The sequence below is a fragment of the Aspergillus aculeatinus genome (assembly GCF_003184765.1).
Source record: "Aspergillus aculeatinus CBS 121060 unplaced genomic scaffold BO66scaffold_3, whole genome shotgun sequence".
Classification (NCBI taxonomy): domain Eukaryota; kingdom Fungi; phylum Ascomycota; class Eurotiomycetes; order Eurotiales; family Aspergillaceae; genus Aspergillus; species Aspergillus aculeatinus.
The window spans coordinates 181,946-201,655 of NW_020291472.1; the positions used below are offsets into that span (position 1 = coordinate 181,946).

Sequence of the window (19,710 nt, forward strand, 5' to 3'; positions counted from 1 at the left end):
CATCTGCCGCGTGAAATGAGCCTTAGACAGTTGTGTGCACTCCGTGCACCCGGCCCTCAACACCGTTGCATGCAGGAGGTGGGGAGTCAGGTTCTCCGGCTTGCATATGCATCATGTAGCATCGTTGTGGCATGAAGAATGAATGGGCAAAGACAGTGTGGACAGTGGTGACCCGGCCAATGCGTCTGCAGATTGTTATGATAGAGAAGAAACAGTCTGGTTGGCGAGATGTAGACTGGCAGGTGCAACACTCCAATTGTACAAGACAATCGTCAATTCGATCATCGATGACTTCATCTACCTTTCTTTCTAGTAGATCTTAGGGCCGGACAGGGGAGCAGGCAGGCAGGCAGGCAGGCAGGCAGGCAGACCAGCAAAACCACAAGTAGTAATCCGGAGATAGCCCTCCGTACAGTGTAAGTACCTCTGTTTGTAAATGAGACTTTCAATACTGAATCAAAACAAGAACTTTGAGAAACCCCACTGGAAGTAAAGAACACCCCCTCCCCCCGTACCGATGGGTTGGAAATCCTTCCAGACCACAGAAAATCCCGATCTCGATTGGCAGGTACGACAATGGGCTGCATTCCGTATCACTGAAAAGTACCGACAGGTGACCTCTTTTCTTTGGTAACTAGCTAGCTTAGTTACAGAGTGGTTTGCGACCCTTAAGGACCGACCGACCGAACCTATCCACACAAGCCACAACACCAAAAATCCGGTATCTTGAGATTAAACCTGCCGTAGAAGGTTCAGCAGGGGGTGGTGGTGGTGGAAGTGGAAGGGGAAAAGCCTCACTGAGGGCCCCCCTTCCCCCTCTTCCCACCCCTCCAAAGTCCCCCCACCAAATCACCGTGCCTGGTCTAACTTAGGGCTCCTTTTTCTGTGTCATCCAATTCTTCCCCGCCCGCCGCCGCCTCCCCCTCACTCCCGGAACACGCACAGAGCTCTCTTCGACCATGATTCGTGGGATCGATCTTAGCGACTTCTCGTACTGTACTGTGTATGTTGAATGAGTAGGGGAATACCGGAAGTATTGACCCACTGAAGATGACCACGAATTATTATGAGGAATTGGATCGGTACTGCACCTATACGTGGACGCAAGTACTGTACGTACCCTGATTCCCGAGTCAGCTGACTCGATGCCATCCAAACAACAATGGCAAAGGTCAACCTTGAAAGGCACACCTTGAACGAGTGAGTAGTACTGTACAAAGTACTTGTGGCCATGTGGGTCCTAACCCACCGACCACGCGTATACGCATTTCGAGACAATGATCTTTTCGATTAACAGAGTACAGTACGGAGTACATACAAGCCAGTGGTCGGGGAAAGGCATCGACGGAAGTCTGGACGGTTGAGATCTACTACTTCGCCATCAGCCTGGATCCATATAGATTCGAGATTCAAGATTCAAGATCCCACGAAAAGTCACCAGACAAAACCTCCTCTCGGCAGAAGAAGGGACGAAAAAGCAAATTGGGTGGCTGTAAGTGGTTCAATTTGTGAAGCTTCCTTCAGCGCGAACGAAAAAGGCCCGCGGCGGTCCAGAACCTCCTCGACAGTTAGACGTAAGCTTGTAGAAATCGAGGAATTTATTTCTCCGTGATTACTCCGTCCATACACACACGCGCGCAGCATGTCTCGGTCGGGGAGGGGGGGGCACTATCAGGGTCCTTTACTACTATCTGTACACGTAGTTCAACCCTAAGTGAGAGAGGGGAGTACCAGCTGGCCTCTTTGAAATCCACCAAGCCCATAGGGCGTACGGTAAGAATAATCCAACGGAAGAAGTTCTCAAGATAGAGAGAGAGAAAGTTTTGGCTCACGCACACAGGGCACAAAAGTAAAGTTGGACTCAATAGAAAACGCGCGCGGGTGAAGAGATCCGATTTCCCCGAACAAAGTCCCCCTCTCTCACCAACCATCAGGTCAATCAAACTGTATCACCCCCTCCATCATCTTTAAGAAAAAAAAAAACAATCTTCCTCATACCGATCCGAACGGATTACCACCGAGTTCAGTAGTGAAGTTACTGTTGCTTTGAAGTCCAGTCGTAGTCGTTGCCATTGGATATGAGGGTTTTCTGCAGAGATGGGGAAAGGCTGGCCACCCCTCTTGACAGGTACAATGTCAGACATGCAATTATCATGCAAGCAAGTTAGTTGGTTGTGTGCTGATGACTCCCATATCTAAAAGCAGCGGGGTTTCTCTGCTGTTGCTGCTGTACTCACTAATTTACACCAATTCGGAGCAAAGTCCTCCGTCTTTCCCCCCTCTCTCCCCCATCATCATCCACCCTCCCCTTCACCCCAGAAACTGACGTTGGCAACCTCCTCTCCCACTACGTAATTTTCCAGATTGATACCTCTATACTTAGAAAACACAGATTGGAGGGGAATGATATCAGTGCTATGGACATCCCAGAGGTATGGGCCAGTCCATGAGTTTAGTAGTCACCGACGAACGCCAACGCTAGCTATGGTCTGCCGCAAAGCTTTGACGAAAAAGAAAAGAAGCCCGCACCAGAATAAGCAAATATCGATCCAAATCCAAAAACGGGAACTATCTTAATCGAAAGGCAACAATAGCGAGGAGAAGGGGGGGAGGGATCTCAATGCTTCTCGTCTAAATCACCCGTGTCAATCAAAATGCATGCTTATGCAGCTGAACTACTAGTAAATAAACACACACACACACGGCCGGTCGCCGCCGCCGCCGGCCGGCTGTTCTCCCAGGAACCGCTCGAGGGCGGTCTGCAAGCCCCCAGCAGCAACTGTAAGTAATTGTACGGAGTGCTATACCGACAGTAACCACCGGGATGTGAGGGGCTGATTGATGCGACCGACCATCAACGATCATCCGCGATCTTTCTGGCTATACAAAAATGATACTGCATTATCTCGCCGTCCATTGGTCCATTGCGAAAGCGACAGAAAATCCTCAGCCATGGACCTATATCCGGACAATCCTTCTTCCTTCAGGAAAGTCGCATACAGCACGTCAATACATACCAGTAAACTTATGTGACCGCTTGTACTGTACCCAATGGCCCCCGCATGGGTACTAGATGGTACAAATGGTACCAGGTATCTGGTAATACCAAGGCCGCGACAAGCCATCCACGAGCCGCTGCGCCCACACAAGTACCGACATCTCCTTGACACCCATGAAACGAAAAAGAAAAAAAAAAAAAAAAAAGCATAAATGCCGATCTACGCCGATTTAGTCTTCCGATTTACAAGCCTAAACCTCTTCTAGAAACCTTCTCGAATGCCCGACCTGAATATGGAACGATAACCCAGACCGAGAAGAAGTCAAAAGGCTAGGTTGCTAGGGCTCTGATTCGCCCAAGGGGGGCACTTGCCTGTGTAGTCGAATTTTTTTTCCGGAGGTTTGAGTAACAGCCAGGGCAGCCTGGATAGGATTTTTGCCTTATGCGGAAAGATGCTTGAGATCTCAGCTCAGCTCAGCTCAACTAAATTACCCGCGGTGTTTTGGTAATTTGCGCCTCTTTTCGGAAGGACCATCGGATGCGGAGGAGGAAAGACTAGGTTAGAACGAAGAGTGGTAGGTGTAAGTTTCGGGGGGATGTAGTTACGGGGTAGTTGGTGGTAGGGGTTGAATGATGGGTGGTGAGATGAAGGATGTTCGGCTCATGTGACCATCCCGCGTCTCAGAGCCATCGAATCACTGCTTTGGTGTGTGCTTCGGTAACAGGTCTTCGCTGGGAACGTGCTAGTCATTGACACATAGTTTGCATTCAGTATTTGACATCTGAATCTGAATGCTGAAGAATGCTGGGCCTTGTTCGAACGTAGACTGCGTACAAGTGCGGTAGGTTGGCAAATCGAAAGAAGGTATCTAAGGAGATCTGTGCTTAATACTCCATGCTCTTACCATTGTTTCTGTATCTGAAGCCCTCGAAGTATCAGTGTAGTATTACCAATGGTGACGGAGGACCCCGTACATCAGCTTGGTATCGAGTAAGGGTCAAACATACTCCTTACCATCCCACAATACCAGCCCATTGCGCAAGCTATGACCATAATGATCTAGACATAACGCGGCATACCCCAGTGGCTGGTGTAGTGTAGATTGCAAGTGGGCTACACTAGAATAGTAGTCAAGTCCGACCGAGTGGTATGAGGAGATTGAGGATGCCAATGCTGCCCAACTCTCGGGATAGGCCCGCTCGAATCGGGCTCCTTGCTTCCAATTAGGAGTCCACTAGCTTGTACGAGTAAGTCGTGTATAGTGTCAAGATTTCCTATTGAGGCGCGCAACGGACTAAGGTTGAAACTGGAAGGAGCCAATACAGACCTCGGGGCGCAGGAGCTTACGCCACGTGATACGGCAGAAAAGGACGCGCGACCGGCCCGGTGGTGAAGTTGGTAGCGAACTGATTTGTCTGCGGTGTGCTGCCACAACGAGCGGCTGTTTTACTTCTGTTTGAGGTGGCGGTGCTAAGAATTACGGCCTCTGGTGATGGCTGCGGCCACCTCCGAGACCCCGTCACGCGTTCAGGGCCCAAGGAGCGATGTACTCCGTCGGAGGCAAAGAAAAAAAAACATCTGGTCGGCCCGGTCTAGAAGGTCTCCGAGGGAAGACGATAACAAGGAAATAAAGTATGTGCAGCGGTTGCAGTGGTGCGGTTGCGCCGAGAATACCCCATTCTGCAATGCAGGAAGAGATGATGATGTGCATCGGCATGCCGAACTGAAAGCAGGAGTCGGTCCGAGTCTTGACTTTTCCCTGCCTTGCAAGGGAAGGAAGAGAGTACGGAGTAAAGGGAACCGGTTCGCGATGACATCTCTGCCAGGGGCAGAGTGGAAAACGACGTAATTGACTTCGGAAAGTTCATACACTTCTTCGAAGACTTAATTAGATCATGGGCACACTGCTTGTTTGCTCCACTTCCGGCCTCGTGGTTTGGATCAAGTCAAGATGAAAACAAGATTGTTTCGTGTCTATTAAGGTTGTGATGAAGTTACACCGCGAGACCTCCCGGTCGCGGAAGGTTGCTGACTCAGGATCCCAGGACCCCGAGGAAGGCAACGAAGGGAGCCCTGAGGTACAGTACGACAGTACATAGTTGGGTACCACCAATCTTGTCAGGGCTGATACAGTGTTATGGTATAACAAGATGCATTGTAACCGGTGAGGAGAAGAGCCCCTCGACTACGAATCACCTTGCTGCCCGATCTCAAGAGACACGACCCACTTGGTAAGGTAATTTTGACCCGCAATGGAAGGAGAAGACCTGGTTCTGAGACTGACATATGGATAAGGTCTGGAGGGATTCGAGGGGGACTGGAGGAGTGAACGAGTCCAGCTGAGGAAAGTCGAGGAAAGTCGCGCTGCCCCGACCTTTGCAGCGAGACGGTAAGCCCGATCAGGTAAAGTTCCCCTTCGGCCTAAGGTTTCGGTGGTTCATCTTGGGGTTTTCGGGATCCACCGGCTTGGTCTGGAAGACAGAGAAGGGATGAGAGAAAAAAACTGGAAACAACCAACCAGCCGCAAAGCGCTGCACGGTCGGCTGCTCCACGTTTTCGGGCAGAATCGGACCTTCCCCTCCTCGTGCTCTTGCCAATTAATTGGTGCAGAGCCATCGGGAGTTCCAGGAATATGTGGGGTCTTCCTGAAGAGATTCTGTGTCCTCTGATTCGAGGGCTTCCTTTTCGTGCCTGTTTTTTTTTTTTCTTTTTTTTTTTTTGCTTTTGTGTTTTTATGGTTTCTTTTTCTCATTGTTTGATTGTTCAATTGAGTAGTCCATTTCTCAGCAAAAGAGGGACAGACGTTGAGTGGGACTATCATTATACAGACACAGGCAAGATGCATTCACCGAATGCCCTTCCCTACGACCAAGAGACCTGAATCAATTCGAGCAGCAATTCAAGACAAGAAAACGGACGACAGCGATCCGGGGTGTTTGGACTGGTTTGCAGGACAGAACAATTAATAAGGTAATGATCCCAGGTTACGTCATGGGTGCTTCAGCAACCAAGATTGTCAGTATCGTCAGTGCGCACGCGGACATCAAATTTAGCTCCCCCGCTAAGGTCACTATGAACTATGAACTATGAACTATGAACTTATGAACTTATGAAGCAACCTGCACACACACACACTATACAATAGTGCATAGGACTCGGTACAACAGTACAACATACTTACGTATGAGACTATGACTATGAGCAGTCCCAACTACCGGGTAAGGTGGAAGGATGAGTTAAAGATGGTGGGCTCCAGGTAGATCAATGGATCTGGTCCCAGAGTGATCTCGGTGCGCTCCCCGGGAATTACTCCATGCAACACGCACGCAGATGACTTGTCTCCCGCCCTATGCCTCGAGTCTAGAACTTGTGGTTGCATTGATCGCTTGTTGGTATCCTCATATTCGATAGAAAGAATCGAATCGAAAGTCTCAATGCAAGCATCCTTTCGTAACTATGATTAGTAGGTCGTCGTAATAGTATCGATTCACTCGAGTACTTACCACTCACGGACTACCAAACCTCCGTCCGCGACCAACCCATCTCTTACCCCAAATGCTTCTCCACGCACCAGCACATGCTTGTCAGTGTCAAGTCTGTTGCCACATTCCACAATACCCAACTGACTAATGAGGAAGAAAAGATCTTGCCCTCCCCGAGAAACCGACCCCAGCATGTCCCCTGATCTCGACATGGACATAGTGACGCAAAAGGGATCGAATATCAAAAGGGGGTTCAATCCATCCACGGTCCACCCCCCCCTCAGCTGATATACCAAGACTCTGGAAATGCGACCGATATAGTAACACACCACAATCCGATAAGCTTTCTTCCATATCAAAGATTCATCGTGGACTCCGACAAGAACATAGGACTGGAGAGAACAAAAGAGCATGTCCACTCGTGAAATCGAAGTCGATGATGATGACTTACTTGTTCCCCGACAACCATCCCCCCCCTAGTCAACCACTGTTCCAGTCCGTGTCATCATGAAGCACTACTATATTTATCCCAAGCCTCCGGGCCCAGGAAATCAAAACACGATCATCTCCGTGGATTCTCCGACCGGCTCTTCCGTACGTGCTTTACTCGAACGATCTGCAGGGTGTGTGGAGGTTGTGGTTCACCTTCTCTTCTATCCCGTCATACCCTTATGTCAATGACAGTTCATCAACTGCCTCCCCGACTTCGCCTCCAGTCACTCACACATATTCATCCCGTCTCCTCAACACACCATCGAGTTTTTCTTTCTTTCAACATTTCACACTCGAACAATACTTCCCCAGGGTAAGATCGATCCACCCAACAGAGAAAGAGATCCCTAAATATGGCAACACCTCCGGGGGTTCATAGAACAGAACAATAGAACCATCAACCACAGCACACCATCAACCATCAACCTGGAACCAAATCGAAAAAAAAGGAAGATTAACTTTCTTTCAAGAAAACTGACTCAAGCAAGAACATCGAGTATAACCCGCCCATTCCATTCATAACCACTTATCCCCGCATCCTCCTTTCCCTTCTTCCCGTTCCTTGTTATCTGCAAAAAGAAACTCTTTTGAGAATATCGCCTGGAAACACGGAACGACAACAAAAAAAAAGAAGATGGTGGGATCGTAATATCGGCGAGGCGACAGGGAAGGGCGCGCCCGCGCGCCCGGCATTGCATGTGAAGAAGCGATCTGTGCGGGATTCTAGATCGTGACAGGGATATAACTATGGCTATGGTCGTAGGGCAAATCCAGCAAATCCTGAGTAGGTACGTGCGGAGCACTACTGCGAGGATGTATAATATTCAGTAAGCAAAGGTATAAGACAAGGCAGGGGAGAAAGGAGCTTTGATCTTGTGTCTAGATGTAGGCTGCGGTGGCTGGATGGCTAGAACACACCCGCCTGGCCCGCCTGGCCCCTCTTTTTTTGCTCTCAGCTAACTAGCTACATAGTAATATGCTAACGCAGCAGTAACTCATGCTGGTCTAGGTTCCGGCCTCTCCTTACCTGCCTGAATGAGAGTGGGCGGGTTGAAGAACACCGAATAGTATACGTGAGTGTAGTTAGCTGGCCTGTTGACCAGGTCTGTGCCCCCAGGAAGGAGGGGGGGGGGGGGGGGAATATGATGAATACGACTGACTTACCTAATGCCTTGTCTATTTCTACTTACCTAGTAAACTTAACCACCTCCTCATCCAAACAATGGCATTCTTGTGTGGTCTCTCACAAAACATACGACGCAAATGTCTTACTTATGGAAATATTGCTCTGCTTTGTTATGAATTTTTATTTCAAATTTTGCTTCTTTTTTTGGAGCTTCCTCCATACACAGCGGATGGGTAGATGAGAAAAAAAATAGTATCAAGTAGCGTACACGGCATGTGCAGGCCGACTCAAGAGTCGGCCAGTGTGCAAAGAAAATTCGGGGAACGTGGTATCTGGTATCAGCGAGGCGTTAAAAAAAAAATCAACAAACGGGCTATTTCAATGTATGCAAAAACGCAATTCAGTTTTTTTGTTCCGCCGCCTGGATCAAAGATGAAGACGAATCCAATGGACCGCTCGCGCATCAATTCCACCCAAAGCATCATAAGAGTTGAAGAAAAGTGGAGACCCTTTTTTTCAAAGGTGTCTCTGCCGACTGTGCATCGCCGTAGAAGAGAAGTTCATCTGTACAACAAGATTAATTGTGTAAAAGACGCTTGATCCCCCCAGTGGCCCCATGTATAAGGAAAGCAGAGAGCCACACAATGCAATGTAAAGATAGCAAAAGTAAAATAGCAATGACCCGAAAGAGAAGATGTTCAGGTCGAAACACAAGGCCAGATGATTCCGAAGTGCGCCAATATGCAATGCAGTCGTGATGGTACGTGTCACAAGGATGATAATCAATCGATGGTCTTTACATGGTGAAGTGAAAACAAAACAAAAAAAAAGGCGTTTGATGATCGGGTATCACTGTCAATGAACAATATCCACCAGATAAGATGTGTTATGACACAAAATTCAAGGATAATCGAAGATCGAGGTATAGCGATCGTAAGACCCAAGGGAAGTGTTTACCATCCCTTAACATGGTATTCCCAAGGCCCAAAGTCGGTGTAGTGATTCCAAGAGCCGGTCTTGTCCTTCCCTTGGCTGGTAGGTTTAGTTGCGGGACCTGCATTCTGGCCCGAGGTTTGACCCTTCTGGGCGCCCTTGGGACCAGGATACTCTTGCAGATTGGCCATATCGTGGGCGGTGTGGCGTCGCTTCAAAAACGCATTCGCGGTGGCGCTCTTCTGCTGACGCTCCCAAAGCAAGTGGCGACGGAGAGATTCCGTCAATTCAGTAGCCAGCATGTTCCGACGAGTCGTGCGAGGCGAATGAGCGATGGCTTGAGGCGTAGGCTTCATAACAATCGGCTTGGAACGAGGAACATCAGGGCCGCGCATCGTAAGACTCTCCTCGTCGTCGTCGGGCGGTGAAGCCGGGATCGAGGGGCCGTTGGGTGAAGTGAGGCGGGACCGCTGAAGAGCCGGGGTGGACCGGGATGCTGCGCCCATTTTGGTGGGTTGATGCATCATCATGGTCAGCATCGACCGACGGGAGACGAGGTTTGGCCGAGAATCGACTCGCTGGAAAAGCTCGCGCTCCTCAACACTAGACCGGCCACTTTCGGTGACCGAATCCTCCCAATCAGAATCAGAGTCATCCTCGATGGCGCTCTCAGAGACTTCATCGTCGGTCTCGATAGCGTCCTCATGCTCCTCGAGCCGTTCCCGAGTGGGCTTGATAATTCCGTTCTCATCTCTGAAGGACGCCACCTTCTTCTTCGGACTTTGGTTGCTCGAGGACGGCTTGCTTAATTCGTCCGATAGGGAGCTCCGGTGAGGACCTTGCATCGAGATACGATCTTCAAAGGAGCTCTCGTCGTCTCCGGAGGAGCCTCCAAGTGTGAACATGCCGCCCTTTTTCTTGAAAGGCATAGGCTTAAGCTGTCCCGATTGCTTGGCTGGTCCAGGCTCGGGTGCCAATCTCGGCTGCGATCGGTAGGATGAGGATATAAGCGAAGGAGAGAATCCACGGACGATGCTCGGGGACTTGATCAATTCACATCTCATAGGAATAATGCCGGAGGAAGAAACACTGGTGTCGGAAGCAGCAGCGCAGGCACTGTTGTCGCTTTCGTTGCCCTCGGGCGCTGTGGTGGAGCACGACTCCGTGGACTGGTTCTGCTGTTGGTGAAGAGGATATGGTGGCGGTGAGGGCGTCCGCTTCGCGGTAGAGACGGTAGGGGAGGAAGGAGTGGGAGTGGACGGGCGTGGGGTAATATCCACAACGGGAGGAAAGGGGGTGGTCATCGATTGGGGAGGAATAGGCTCCAAGCTCTTCTTCTCCTTGATGTTCAGCACCATGCGTTCCAAGCCCTCGGATGTGATATGCTTCTCTTTCCCGCGAGCCAGACTCAAGAGAGGGCTTGAATCCTCACGAACAACTGCAGGCTTGAGATCAAGCTTCGACCGCTTGATGTGCTGCTCAATCCTGTCAGCCTGGTCGGACGCGGCAGATTCGACACTGGCGGAAAGTTCTGGCATGTCCGAAGTGTCCGTGCGGGGGAGTGGCAAAACCGAGGTATCGCTGTTAGTCTCCGGTTCCACGCAGAATGTCTCGCGGGTCCAGAGTCTCCAGCTGAGATTCTCAAGTCGACGTCCCTCTTCCATGTAGTCGGCGCATTTCGAGAACACTGGCGAGAAGATCCTAGTCAGCCATCACAGTAGACTGATTGCAAAAGCCGACGATGCTTACCCATCCACATTCCATGTAAGCTCTGTGCATTGGCGGTGTCGACCTTGTGGATTTTGGCCGTATCCACTGTCAGAACGGGGGTTGATAAACGCGAAGGCATTTTAACGACGCCACAGTTTCGAATTTGGTGCAAGTCGAGAGATGTTAAGTGTTCCGTCCAGGGACTTTCGGGGTCGCCGTCTCCCCCGAGCGTGGTCGTACGGCGCGAAGTGCAGCGAATTGAAGCTCCCTGATCCTCCACGATGTCGATGGGATCGAGTTTCTCGGTTCGGAAGTCCGCAATCAAATTGCAGAGATGTCGATTGAGCAAGTGATGGCACCCCAGCTGCCTGTCGAAAGAAGCAGCGGATCTAAATATCAGCGATTGTGGTGCGGGTTGTGATCAGGCGCGAGATGCACGGTCGGAGTCGATTTCGGATGGAGAGTCTGCCACGGGGTGGTAATTCTCTTTCCCGTCCGGGTATAGTCGACGCAGAAAGGTAGAGACCGGCAACGACGAATAGTCGAAGCAATTGGGGACGAAATTGGAGGTTCGCAAAAGGAGCCGCCGGTCTGGAGGGGAGGATGTGTCGAGTATGGGGAGGGGGGGAAGGTGCGAGGTTGTCGAGGAGAGGCGTGGAGGGAATGAAGAGAGAAAAGAGAGAAGGGAAAAAATCGACCGTAGGAATATGGGGGAGGAGAAACTTAGTACGCGGTGGAGCGGGCGAGAAAAATGAGGAAAGGGAAGATAGTTAAACGACGGGTCGGTGGAGACTTTGAGATTATGGGACGGGGGGGGAGGGGAGGAAGAGGAGGAAGAGGAGGGCGTGGGAGAGAACAGTAATTCGGTATGAACTGGTAATGGTACAAGGGGAAAATCGAAGGAAATAAAAATGATGGGAAAATGTGAAAAAAGTATGGAAATATGGGGGAAGTGTGACGGTGGCCACAGGGAAAGAAAAGTCCGATGAAGGGTGTACAGTAAGTAGGTACTCTACTCAGTAAGAACAGTAAGTACCGAGGGAAAGGAATTGTTTCAATGGGGATGGCGGTAAGAGAGAAGAAGAGCGAGTGTACGTACTGTATGTACAGGAAAGGGATCCTAGCCGCGCCTCCTTCTTCTTCTTCTTCTTCCTCCCTCCATTTCCGTGGTCCGGAACCTATGTATGGAGAGAGCGGGAGAGTGCCGAGTAGGTAGGCCAGGTGGGTGGGCGTGTGTGAATGTGTGTAATTGTTTTTCTGATAATTCGGAAGAGAAAATAGATTTTGTCTTTTTTTTTCCTTTTCATTTTTATTTTCTTGCATTTTTCCATTCTTGGAATGGTAATGGTGGTACTTCCGGAGTACCCCCGCAGGGCGTCTGGTATTTCATACATTGTCATGACTAGTGTAAATTTACCGGTCTGTTTCCGGAGTGGGGCTACGAAAACAAAGTACGAGCTTGTTACCTAGTACCCTTGTGTATAGGACCTCGGAATGATACTCAATTCCTCCACCAGAAGGGTAACTTTGGCCGGTGAACGCGGCGGCGCTTCTCTCTGCTTCCCTCAAGTACTTGTTTGTACTTGGCTGCAACCGATTTGAGGCTTGACTCTCTCGCTAAATTTGGTATCGGATGAAGTATGAAGGAAGACTCTCCCACCCTCCACACATACCTATTCAAGCGTTAGAGGCAGGTATTCCTGCCAGAAAAGATATTCCAATACTTTCCCCTAGTATACAAATCAATCCAAGGTGACTGACTGCATTACGTATCACAATCAGCAAAGCGCTCACCGCGCAGGGGATGTTCTAGACAATCGTTCAGAACAAAGATCACCTTGTCCTGTGACCAGCTTGACCGCTGACTAAGGCCGCAAGAGAAACCTCCGTTCACTAACAGACCTAACCTGACTATGGAGTACCGAATATACATCATTAACTTACATTGGATGAGTTCAACCCCGTCAATTCCGTCGGGTCACTTGACTTCCCCCAAAAATGGATCCCGAACGATTGGCTTAGACAAGATACTGCTGATATCACTCCGCACTTGTCAACTCGCCTACAGTACCAGTAGTGCCACTATTGATAGACCTAATGAATATAGCCACTTCCATCATTGTTTCTAGTCCCCTTCAGTCCCTTTCAATGTCCCCTTCCCTCCTTCCCACACATCTACCCCCCCCCTGTCGCTGTCAATTCTAGGCACTTACTGCCTAAATCCATTTCTCGCCTCATCAGGGGCATTTGACAGTTCATCTCTCACCTGCCCTCTTCGGTGGCCATTTTGTTGGTGTCTGCTGACTGTCACTGTTTTGTCGACTACTTTCGCCACGGACCTAGTTTCGGGTGCATGTCGCAGCGAGATAATGCCTTCAACGACCCGTGGACCTTCTACCCTTGACACTTGGGTCTAGCCACGTTTTTATTCCCGAAGATGAGCCAATATCGTCGGTAGCTGGTTTCGTAGTTGGCCTCGATCTGATCCCGAGGCATCACTGCCTGATCTTTTTATCCCATTCAGTGTCTCTCCGTATGTTATTTGTTTCAAACAACAACAACAAAAACAACCGAAAACAAAAACATTGCCATGCCATATGATCTATCAATGTATCCTGGGACAATCATTCTGGCTGAAATGGCCTGAGCACAACCCCCGTCCCCGCCTCGAACTACCTTGCTGGTACGCCGCGCAATACGTACTCTGCAAGTATTCGCCGGTGGTATGTAGTATCTCAAATGCCCCCAGGCGGAGTCGCATACCGGGGAAGAGCGCCGCGGTTCCGATCTGGGTGATCGTCTTACCTACCTAGATAGCACTGACCTTATCTTCTTCTGGTGGAGGTGATGATCTTGTTTCTATCCCCTCTTGCGGTCTGCAGCAATTATGTGTCAATGCCGGGTTTTAGAATGTTCTCTTTCTCCCTTCCCTGCTCCTAGTTTGTCTTCAGGCATTGGAGAACCCCGGAGTACGGGTACATACGCTTGGATCATGTGGGCTTGAAGTTACTACCCCACGAGCCTGAGGCATCGCTAAAATGCCAATCACCAACCCCGACGTATCTACTTGACATTGATCCATTCGAACAAAAAGAGCCCTCTCGGATTCGTGAGCTGATATGTGTCTGTGTCTGTGTCTGTGTCTGTGTATCAACTAGCGACAGATACGTCGAGTATCACAGTGGCTTCATTCCACTTTCCCTCCCGACCCAAGTCATAGTCACAAGATAGGAGGATTGCCAGCTGTCAATTCTCTCGTCATTAGTGACGACGATGATAAGAGCCCAACATGGATATCCCCAGGGGGAGGGGAGGAATGATTGTGTAGCACCAACGACATCAACACTACTACTACTACTACTATCAGGCGTTCTATAGATTTGATCTGGTGTTAGATTACCCGGCTATCTGGTTTAGGCTTCTTATTAACGCGCCCCCCCTTTTTATTTTTTTTTTTTTTCACGTCACGGGACCCTGCAAAAAAAATCAAAAAACATCTCGGGGATAAAACATCCGTTGTTTTCATACTTGACTTCCGAACTAAGTATAATCAGAGAGACTGAAGACGCCACAGCTACGATCCTTCGTCGCGGATCTCTAGGTAAGTGGTTCGGGGAACTGGGATGCAGAAGATCCGCCCGATTCACTATCATCAATCAATCAGTCAATCAGTCCGTCAATCATCACCATCCACCCTGTCGTGATGGAGGGGAAGAGCACTAATGAAGATAGGGGGGAGACAACGAGAGAAAGGGAGAGAAATCAGAGAGCGAGTTAGCTGACAGCCTGCCTCTCTTGTTTGGTTCTCCTCGCCTGTCAGCCCACGTTGTGTAATCATGTGATGCTCCCACCTGGCAGGTTCTAGGTCTTTAGGTTAGGTCTGAAGGGTCGAATGAACAAGACTAAACACCCTGGAGATTCTCACATGGGCGATGGGCGGCGGTTGTAAGATTCGGTTTCATCTTTTCTAGGCGAGTCCAAGGCACCACCGCAACCGCAACCGCAAAACGTTCAAGCTACTCGTAAACGCGGAGAGATTCCTCCACCCCATCTCGTTTAGCTTATTTTGGCTTTTTTTTTTTCGCCGTCTCCATCCCTCCTCTTTATTTCTCTTCTAAGCACCCTTTTTTTAATCTCTGACGGTGGCTTCTTCCTCCGCTCCCCGTTATTTCCCCGTGGTGGGTGAAAACAGCCGAGCGAAATCCGAGGAAGGAGGGGGTGGGGGGACTGCCGCCGTGATGATGCGATATCTCGTGTCTACGGAGTATTTAGATGAAGTAAATTGTGTATGACCCGACCAAGTCGAATCATCCATGGAAGGAATGGAGGGGGGAGATGTTGCCTGAAGGATTCTATCTACCGGGAAGCCTCGCAAAATTTCGGATTTCCCTCTCGAGTTTAGTCGCCCGAAGACGTTGAGCAAAGAGCCGATCTGCATGGCGTTTGAAATCTTCTGGTCATTTGGTCCCGGGACCGCTTTGGATCAACCACAGTGCCTGGAGAGGTCAGCACCTAGAAGAATGATATCTCCGGTGGAGAATCACGGTGAATGGTTCCGTGTACGGGAGTAAAAGCCTCATGTTAGGAGGGTTTACAGTTCTACTATATACAGTATATGCATTCATTGAGCTCTCCAACCCTCAACCAAGGTAGTCGATGGAGAAGTATATATGTCGATGGAAATCGATTGGATCAAGTCGCACGATCGGCGGGTGTCAAAGCAAGATTCTCGACCTAATAATTGGACCCTAAACCACTGCGTCTGTTCTTCTGCGTGCATATTCATGTCTGTATCTCTCGAATGCAGACAATAATGTTTATCAGCGTGTGCGTGCGCGCCGGCGCCTGCATCCGTCCCCCTACTACTCCGTCCATAGCACTACTATGTTTCTACACCTCCGGCCCACTCCAGGCTCCCTTCCTCCCAAGAAGTGTGCCCCGGGTACTTCAAGAAGAAGGGTAGCCTGAACAAGCTAACCCACCTCTGGATTTAGGTTGGTCATTAGCTAAACATCGTGAGCTTATTATTATGATTGCCCTTTCGTTTTCGCATGCCTCTTTTTGCTTTCTTCGTCGCCCTAGCCTAACTCTCCACCGCGTAACCCGTACTTTACCGGGTAATACTCTAGAAGAAAGGAAATGATACTCTGTAGAAGAAAAGGAAAATAGTGGGCACACAGCTGCCAGCGTCGATGATCGTTTGGCAAAATTGCTCAGCTGCCAGACCTGTCCTGCAGATTATCGTTCCACAATAGCGATGGAGAGCGAGCCACGTAGCTGCGCCCCCAGCCCGCTACCGTACGGCTCTCGACTGACTTCCCTTCAAGCCTCCTAGTAAAGAGAGCGCCGATGCATGGCAGCATGGCTAGGGCTATGGGCGGATTTCACGGGGTACAGTATGTCCTGTACATCCACGGTACTTCGGCCCCGGCTAAGCTTATGACAGCCAGTCCACTGTTCAGAAGCGATGCTTCTTTAAACCCTCCGCCACATCTGTTAATTCGATTTTTTTTTCTCGGGCGAAGGATCTTGCGAATGATGATCAAGGAAAAGCCAATAATGATGAACAGAAACTGAAATAACAAACAAGAAAAAATTAAGGATCCCGCTATCCCATGATCTCCCTACGTATTCGAGGCAACATGAAGGAACGGGTTATCTCTTCTATAGGGACGATCTGTCGTCAATTCAGCGTCATGTTCAGGATGACCTTGAATCAATGTTCAACCAGGACGAAAAGGTCGCCAAAGGTATAGGGAGCAAATAGTGTCTCGAACCGCCCAGGTGGAACAGCCGGGGGGAGGTGGGGGGGGGTTGGGCAAAGGGCAAAGGGCACTCAGCAGGGCAGCATAGCAGGCTTGGAGGGAGGGTATCACCCCCCCGGAAAAATGGACACATTCAGTCCAGAGCTGACGTGGTTACCAACAGAAAATAGCCGAGGAACCTGAGGAGATCACGCTCTGTGATTTTCTACTTGAGTACGGTACTCCGTAGCGCACTTGTAACTACCGACCCGTTGACTGTGGCGTAGCCTGGGGAGCTGTTTTGGGAGCTATTGGACTCGAGACGGAACACCCGGTGGAAATTCATTTCTCCTGCAGTGCGGGCCCTGCCAGCCCCTTAACGTGGGGGGCGGGGGGGGCAAAAGGAACACCCAGTCAGTCAGTCAGTCAGTCACACTCTCAGCCTGTGCCAGTGGCAAAGCAGTCCCGCACAAGTCACAAGACAAAATTTGGGGAGGAGAAGGGGGAGGGTGTCACATGATGTGGGGTCGAACCGCGCAACATTTTACCTTACCTAAGAGCTAACTAAGGCTAGTTAGTTAACTTACTGAGTAGCTAAGTGAGTGACTACGACGGAGTACGTACCGCACGTACAGCCTTTGCGCCACCGGGCATGGACTGGGGTAAATCATTCCGGAGATCGCGCAAGAGACTCGAGGTCAATCCCACTGACTTCCCCGCTGACCACAGACCAACTCACTGATCTCACCAGTCATTGCCAAAAGCCCCGCGTATTGGAATTGCATGTATCAAAGGCATGTCTCATCGGCTCTACCATTGGCAGTCATCCACCGCTATCGCCATCCTACGATACTTGTAGCTCTGAAACGAGGACCTGTCATGGGAGGAGCAGTTGGGGCTAGTGTTAACGGACAGCGGCTGCATCATGTCAAGCAGCACCAGTTACCAGCATCAACAAAAACAAAAACAACAACAGAAGCGACACAGGGGCAAAAAAGGGACCATGCATCCATCAATGCGGCCCGCAAACAAAGGATGGGCACAGTCTCACCCACGGAGTACCCCTTCCCGGCTACCAAACCCTCGACAAAGTTCGCGACGCCCTTGGATCCAGCAACCATAACCTGTGATGCTGTACCATGCGTTTTTGCCGATTCTGGGACCACGTCCCGAGAACCCTTCCCTTCCCCCGGAGGGTGGACTGTATACTTCCAAGGCAACAGGGTTCTTTCAAAGCTAACGGTGCCGTCGATCAACGGGGATTCGCCCTAGGGATGATCGCTTACAGGAACCGATCGAAAGTATGTGAGCTGGCGTAAAAAGGAGGAGCTCAGACATGTGTTCTGGCTGGCATTTAACCGTTGATTCCGCCCTTTGGGGAGGAATTCGGCTCTACGATCTAGAAGGTATTTTCGTACCTTTTGTTTTTTGGTTTGAGCCTGGCATTTGACCTCGATTGATCGGCTCCAAGACATTGATATATGAAAGCAGGCGCTGGTATGTGTGTGTCCACGTAGGTGTCCTCGTCAATCCCTTCTGTGACCATTGGCCCAATCCCTGAACCCCAGCTTTGGGTTTTGTCTTTTCTGGATGTACTCCGGATCCTACAGTACATACATACATAGCTAGTAAGCTTTGCATTGCGCACGGATAGCGGTTTTTCACAAGGGTCATGGCCTGGAAGGGGCACCAAGCGAGCTGAAACATACAAAGAAATAGCCGGATCGAGGCTTTCGACTAACAACAGACCGACATTGAATCTTGAAACCCGAGCGCTATCGACCAGACTGCTCTCTCAAACTATCCCGTACTCTGTTTTCTGTCTCTCTCTCCCCCGCCAGTGTTCTTGCGTTCTTGTTCCTCAGTCCGTGCCCTCTTTCTATTTATCCATGCTCTTTTGTTCAGTCGGACGATTGACCCTGGTCCGTCCTACCGGGTCTTCTGAGCGGTCACATTCCATCTTTCCCGGCCCGCCTTCCCCGACCAGCCAGAACCCTGGGATGATCATCTTCATGTTACCAGGATGACTACCAGGAACAGGTAGTGAATGCACTCCCCTCACCTCTTTCTCTCAAGTGTGGATAAATTCTGAATGCGACCTTTCGTTCGAGGAACCGGACTAGCGATTTCTAAATTATGCACCGAGCCTGACTACCCAGGCCACCCACACACCCATAGGGGCAGGGGGGAGGGAAAAGGATTGGGGCGATCTCATATGAAAAAATGCAAGGGTGAATGAAGAAGAGCAGTAGGTTCGTGTTATTGCTCAAGGATTCGGGCCTTGTTCGACGATCGATGAATGTTCGATGGGATTGACAGATGAGTGGAAAATTTGGTCCCTTCTTCGACAAGGATCATCTGGCAATCCAGCCCCAACCTACGGTACACTTTGCTTCTTGCCGCCCGTTACGAGTCGATCAAACACAGTCTAGAACTCTATGATCTTCAAAGGAAAAAGGTTGAAGAAAGTTGAAACCGGCGCGACACCCTTGTCGCCTTTCTAACGGCTCTTTCTCCATTCCAGGACAGGATGTCAGCAACGATTCGCAACTCAGATCTCATAAAAGCGGACGATTTCATGGCCAGAGTACAGTACAGAGCAGAGCTTGCAGCCCTGCAAGGAATCTTCTATCTAAATCTTTGTGCTCGAGTCTGCATGGCGGCTTGTACTGTCCATTTCAGGCACGTTCGATGGAGGGGCGGGGGAAGGGAGGGGCTTACCCCGGATTGAGTATGAAGCGCTACGGGGGGCACCTCCGGCACGATGGCTTGTTTTGTGGGTGCGCCTTGCTCAGAAGTAAGCTGGTTCGGAGTTGGCCTTCTACGTACAGTATGTACATCTGTACATACAGACCGAAGTCGTCCTTCGCCCTGTCCTTTGGGGAATGACAGAGATGGCGATGTCACCCTACCAATCCATTCGGATGTCGGACTGCCTCCCCCCCTCTCTCTCTCCCCTCCATTGAAGGAAGGAAAATCGCGCAAGAGGCTAGGAGAAGACTCCCAGAGGATACGACTCGCAGGATAGTAGTTGTGGCTTTACGTATCATTATTCTCCCAATAGAGATGGCCGCATGTTGCTGGTGTGCTTGAGGCACGGCACGGTGAGTGTAGTATCCGCACCCACGATCTTTTCTGGCTGTGTCGATCTCTTTGGGTCTTCCTGGATTGTGAGAAGCAAAGGGCCGAGTTGTTCCCTAGCAAAATGGCACTACTGTCTTACT

General features: G+C 50.1%; 3 protein-coding genes across 3 annotated transcripts; all 3 read right to left on the reverse strand.

The window, feature by feature from the left end:
* Nucleotides 1-8,875: 8,875 nt before the first annotated feature.
* Nucleotides 8,876-11,173, reverse strand: BO66DRAFT_108195 (uncharacterized protein). Its single transcript, XM_025641803.1, has 2 exons — nt 10,782-11,173; nt 8,876-10,719 (listed from the first exon to the last, which is right to left on the reverse strand). The coding sequence occupies exons 1-2, from the start codon at nt 10,879-10,881 to the stop codon at nt 9,053-9,055; spliced, it is 1,767 nt and encodes a 588-aa protein (XP_025508295.1). The 5' UTR covers nt 10,882-11,173; the 3' UTR covers nt 8,876-9,052.
* BO66DRAFT_108203 (uncharacterized protein) lies at nt 11,174-12,238 on the reverse strand. Its single transcript, XM_025641805.1, has 2 exons — nt 11,842-12,238; nt 11,174-11,754 (listed from the first exon to the last, which is right to left on the reverse strand). The coding sequence occupies exons 1-2, from the start codon at nt 12,063-12,065 to the stop codon at nt 11,466-11,468; spliced, it is 513 nt and encodes a 170-aa protein (XP_025508296.1). The 5' UTR covers nt 12,066-12,238; the 3' UTR covers nt 11,174-11,465.
* Nucleotides 12,239-12,307: 69 nt separating this feature from the next.
* BO66DRAFT_425476 (uncharacterized protein) lies at nt 12,308-14,172 on the reverse strand (the record flags this gene model as incomplete). The annotated part of the gene is made up of 7 exons (XM_025650229.1): nt 13,726-14,172; nt 13,567-13,618; nt 13,446-13,530; nt 13,141-13,249; nt 12,956-13,081; nt 12,687-12,804; nt 12,308-12,415 (listed from the first exon to the last, which is right to left on the reverse strand). The coding sequence occupies exons 1-7, from the start codon at nt 13,734-13,736 to the stop codon at nt 12,308-12,310; spliced, it is 609 nt and encodes a 202-aa protein (XP_025508297.1). The 5' UTR covers nt 13,737-14,172.
* Between the last annotated feature and the right edge of the window lie 5,538 nt (nt 14,173-19,710).